We start from the raw sequence: 5,124 nt of genomic DNA, 5'->3' as shown, positions 1-5,124 counted from the left end.
AATTTAATATTTAGAGTTCATTACTTTTTTAGTATAAAAATAAATAAATAAAATTCATACATGTTAATGTGATATACTAGAATAAAAAAAATAATATTTGAATTTAATTGAGAAGAATATTATTAACAAATATCCAACATACTGAACAAATGAAACATAAATATACATGCTAATAACATAGCACATCAATCACACATCAAATAAACATAGACATAATTGTTGCCCTAAATTAGACAATAAAATATATCACATATTAATAATCCAACGGCCTTAGTTGAACATGATATGTTCTATAGGATCGTACAGCTGCATCTTTAATAATTAAAGAGGCAAGTGACAAACTATAGCTGATGATACGTGGCCTCCAGGCTAGAGAGTGATTATCCTCATCGGATCGTAGCTATGGCGGATCGTTCTTGGTGAGTGCAACCATCAAAGATGACCCCGAGGCTTTCTGACAGATAAAATAAGGAAAAAATATTAATAAGATATATATATAATTTAGACATTAAAAGGATATATAAATAAATATAAAAATGAATTAAAATTATATAAATACATAAAAATTTATATTATATTTGTAAATCCCACCTTTGAAATTATTAAATTTAGATGATTGCTTGCTAATTCATTTCTTTATGTAAAAAAAAAAAGACAGCTCATATAAGTTTATATATAAAATAAACTATATTAATTTGTATTAATGGTCTATAAACTTCTATTAAGTATTATATTACTTGGAGCATTTCTCTGTATCTACCATGTCGAAATAAAATCGCCGCCCAATGCTGACCACACAGTCAGTGTACAGAACGCTGACATCTGTCATTTTTTTATTTCCGATTTTACCCCTCCTTCAGCATCTTATCTCTAATGAAGGATTAAACTGACGGCGGATAACGCACGATAGAACGCTAATCATGCGGTACAAAAGCAGCTACGTCGTAACGTCGCGTTCACTTGCCGCCTTTATCTCTCTGTCCGCGGCCCATTGAATTTCCGCCCACTTTCCCAGCAACACCAGTGGCATTGTCGTAATTTGGTATTGGGCTTGCCACTTGCTATTTAACAACGGAGATGAGAAGAAAATGAGCACCCGCGATAGAACGAAGCTGGGTTCATTGAACGGCTTGGTCACGGTTCTTCGGAGTCGTGGATTTTTCTCCTTCTTGTCTTCGAAGTTTCTCATCGGTTCTTTCCTCTGATCGAAGAATTATAAAGTGATATCGCTTTGCTTGAGATTTTACGATCGGTTTGAGTGGTAAGTACCTCGTCGATCTCTTGAATATTTTTGGAGTTGTTGATTTGAGAATTGGTTATCTTTGTTTCTGATTAAACGGGATTTGAGCTTTATGTAGCTTATTTTGATGATCTTTTCGATTATTTCGTGAAATCCACGCCGGCTGATTGTTTCAATTTTTTGAGAAAAAAACCTGTTAGGAATTCCAAATTTGGATGCATCTTTAACCTTAAAGCAGAGGTGAGAAGATCACTTGCATCGCACGTCTTCTCTCACACCTTCTACTTAAAGGGATCTGATATGCTTTGCTTGAATCGCCTGATTTGTGTTTTATTTCTTTTGAGCTACTGCAGATCTCGTGTTTTTTTCTTTTTCATCGTCTTGATGATGGATTTAGCTGGATCTGCAGTTATTTGACAGTAACAGAAAACTCGAAATATATTGCAGATCGATCGTGTGATTGGAGATCTCGGAATCTGGAGTAAAAAAGCTACCAGTGTTTTCCCAAAAAAAAAAAAAAAGCTACCAGAACCAGCAAGAGGAAGAAGATGGCTGAGGAACAGCGATGCCAGGAAGGACACCGCCTCTGTACCAACAACTGCGGGTTCCTAGGTTCACCCGCAACCATGGATCTATGCTCTAAGTGCTATCGTGACCTTCGCCTCAAGGAGCAACAAGCCGCCTCCGCCAAAATAGCCGTTGAGAAATCCCTAATCTCCCCCTCCCTAAGCCCCTCCCCTCTCGCCACCGCAGCCGTTCCTGACTCTCCCTTATCCTCTCTTCCCGAGTCCTCTGGCGACTCGGCAGCTGATCGTTCATCCGCTACGCCGGGCAGGTGTACGGAGTGCAGGAAGAGGGTGGGGTTGACAGGTTTCCGGTGCCGTTGCGGGATGACGTTCTGTGGACCTCACCGTTACCCGGAGAAACATGGCTGCTCCTTCGACTATAAGGCCGCCGGCCGTGAGGCCATCGCCCGAGCCAACCCAGTCGTCAAGGCTGCCAAGATCCATAAGATTTGAGTGTGATTGGCTGATTACTGATACTCCATTACTGTACTTGGCCTCTGCTCGTGAGCTCGGCGATGATGTGGTCAACTCCAGCGGCTGTGATCTAGGGTTTGTGATCGTTCGACGGTGTTCTTGTCTTTAGTTTTTTTAGAATTCTGTTTCCTTTCACACTTTTTTTTTTTTTTTTGCACTTTCTGCTTTTTTTCTATTTTGTTGTAAAAAAAAATGTTGTCTATTTTCCTTTTCTTAATGCCGAAAAAAAAAAAAGTTGGAACTTCTAACCAAGCCAGAGAAAAATAAAAGTTTTTATTAATAAAGGAAATTTAAACCCCCTAAATTCAATTAATTTTTTATTCATCTATAATTCATATTATTAACAAGGGGCAATATATATATATATATATATATTATATATTTTTTACTTATTATATATTATAAATTTAACGCCTGAAATTATCTTAATATAATTTATATTTTATTTTGAATTATAAATTAATAATTAGAGTATTTTTACAATTTTGGTGTATTTTTTTATTTTTTCTTTTGTGAATTTTTTTTTTTATCTTAAAATAATAAATATATCAAATGAATTTCAAAAAATTTTAATATAAATTATTTAAGGGAATTTTAAAAAAATTTTTTATAGCAAATAAATACCAAATGCAAAATGTGGCCAAAAATTTAAATTTCATTATTTTTATATAAAATTATAATATCCAACTAATGTGTAAAATGACTTAATAATATGAGCCAAATTCCAATTAGTCATTTATTCAAAAAACATTAATTTAAAATTTTCACTATTTATTATTTATTGCATTTTTGAATTAATGTTATTTTACTTATGAATGAAAATTTCTGTAGTGGATTAATTATTATTTGTTAATTTTATTATAACTCATAAAATTTTATTAATTAATATTTATTGCTTTTTTAGTTCAATCAGGTGTTTGTGTTATTCTTACTGTTAATCTTGCTATACATTTCAAATGCTTGCATTTTTTATCAATAATTTTGAAATGAACAATTTAATATAAAATAAAAATTATAACTATAAAATAATTTCATAAATCTATTTGAAATATGGCAAAGCATTTTAAAGTCCATTATGAGGAATTCATGTCATTGTTTTAATATTAGAAATCAAAACAAGTTAATAAGAAAACTGAATAAATTGAAAATTTTACATTAATAACCTCATCAAATTTCACTGATTAAAATAATTTCAAAAGGGTTTATTAGTTTCACAATAGAAGAAAGCTATTCCAAGCAAAATCTTAATATTATTAGAATTGGGATATTTAGCTTTATTTTCGGTATTATGCACCATAATGCTTAAAATTGAAAAAATAGGTTTGCTATTTCAATTATTGGAGGAATATATTTAAAAGTTCCGTTCAGATCAAAATAACTCTGCTATACTCATATGGTGTTGTATAGGATGGAAGATGCAATGCTCTTTCCACTTCAACTTTCTTTATAAGTTTTTTTACTCAGGGGAGATCACACGGGTGAAGTTGGGAATTTCTTTATTTTTTTTTTTTTTGGAATATTTGGGGCCTAAGCCCAATTCATTAATGAATGAAGAAATTACAGAAAAAGAAGATCTGCAGACACCACAAGCTGGCGGCAGACCTCAAAACCCTATCAGCACAAAAACAGCTGCTTAAGAAAAGGAAATATAAAACAGAGAGAAAATAAGACAAAATTGGAAGGACTGAGAATAGCAATGCTCAATTCGATCTTCCAGGCAGCAAAAATCATCCAAAAGGATGTGTGAATCCCCTGGTTGCCAAGTGACCGTCCAAGGGGATGGCTAAATAGATTGCGTACATCATCGTCCTTCAAAATAGCAAGACCTGGTTGCCCGAGAGGACCATCCAGGACTTGCCCAAGAAGCAGCAAGGCCAAAAACCAGTCCAGCCTCCACCGAAACAGAACAGTGAGCAGAGCAGAAAACCAAAGCAGAATTATGTCCATTTAACAGTTTTTTGAAGAACTACCCTTTTAATCTTGACAGAAATAGTAGATAGACAGTCAAAGGAACTGCCAAACAGCCTGTCGTTCTGGGGTTTCCAAAGAAAGTAAACTTCAGCACAAAGTAACAGAAAGCAACGGTTTTTACTGCTCTTGTCTAAGCCCCAATCATTAATACAGTTAAACACTTGAGCGAGATTCGGCCTTAAAAGCATACAGCTCATGGAGGGAAAAATCTTAAGCAGCAAATTGAATGAAAAATCGCATTCAAAAAACAGATGTGAATGATTCTCCTCAAAGCAGTTGCAAAAAACGCATAGGGGATTAACAGTCAGCCCCTAAGAATCAAATTATCAGCAGTTTTAAGACCTTTCTTAAAAGCCATCCAGGTACAAAGTGAGAAACATAAGGCATAACGCTTATGCCAAACCATTTTATGCCAAGGAACCACCTGAGTATCTAAGAAGAAACAACTGTAGAAGGTTTTAAAAACAGGCTTTGATTTATTGGTCCAGTGACAGTCACCCACAATACCGGAAATAGGCACAGATTTAATAATATCAGCAATGTGAGGCGGTAATGTTTGAGGAAGAGACCAATTCCCATTCACCAAAACAGAGTTAATAGATAAATTATGGGGGTAAATCAGATGATCCAAGTTTTCCAACTTAAGTCTGTCAGCTATAGAGGAACCAAAACACCAAGGTTCTCAAAAGAAGGAAAGAGAAGAATTATCATTAAGGCTAAAATGAAAAGAGTCCGGCAGTTTAGGAGCAACCCCACAGAGGAATTTCTAGAAAATCCCCATCTTCTTGTTACCAGTATTCCATAAAGATAAATACATAGCCTTCCACCAATTAAAAAGATAGCATTTAGTATTTTAAAACCTCCAAATTAAAG

The 5,124-nt window shown here is 34.4% G+C and overlaps 1 protein-coding gene and 1 non-coding gene across 2 annotated transcripts; both read left to right on the top strand.

The window, feature by feature from the left end:
• Window positions 1–264: 264 nt before the first annotated feature.
• Window positions 265–464, top strand: LOC114581186. Its single transcript, XR_003703058.1, has one exon. It is a non-coding gene; the product is annotated as a small nucleolar RNA U3 (small nucleolar RNA).
• A 600-nt stretch (window positions 465–1,064) lies between these two features.
• LOC110112651 (zinc finger A20 and AN1 domain-containing stress-associated protein 4-like) lies at window positions 1,065–2,492 on the top strand. The gene is made up of 2 exons (XM_020844944.2): window positions 1,065–1,261; window positions 1,688–2,492. The coding sequence occupies exon 2, from the start codon at window positions 1,789–1,791 to the stop codon at window positions 2,257–2,259; it is 471 nt and encodes a 156-aa protein (XP_020700603.1). The 5' UTR covers window positions 1,065–1,261; window positions 1,688–1,788; the 3' UTR covers window positions 2,260–2,492.
• Window positions 2,493–5,124: the final 2,632 nt, after the last annotated feature.

Source organism: Dendrobium catenatum, unplaced genomic scaffold (genome assembly GCF_001605985.2).
Source record: "Dendrobium catenatum unplaced genomic scaffold, ASM160598v2 fragScaff_scaffold_1586, whole genome shotgun sequence".
NCBI lineage: Eukaryota > Viridiplantae > Streptophyta > Magnoliopsida > Asparagales > Orchidaceae > Dendrobium > Dendrobium catenatum.
Note: the sequence above shows the minus strand (reverse complement) of the source record. Positions and strands in the feature narration are given on the sequence as shown.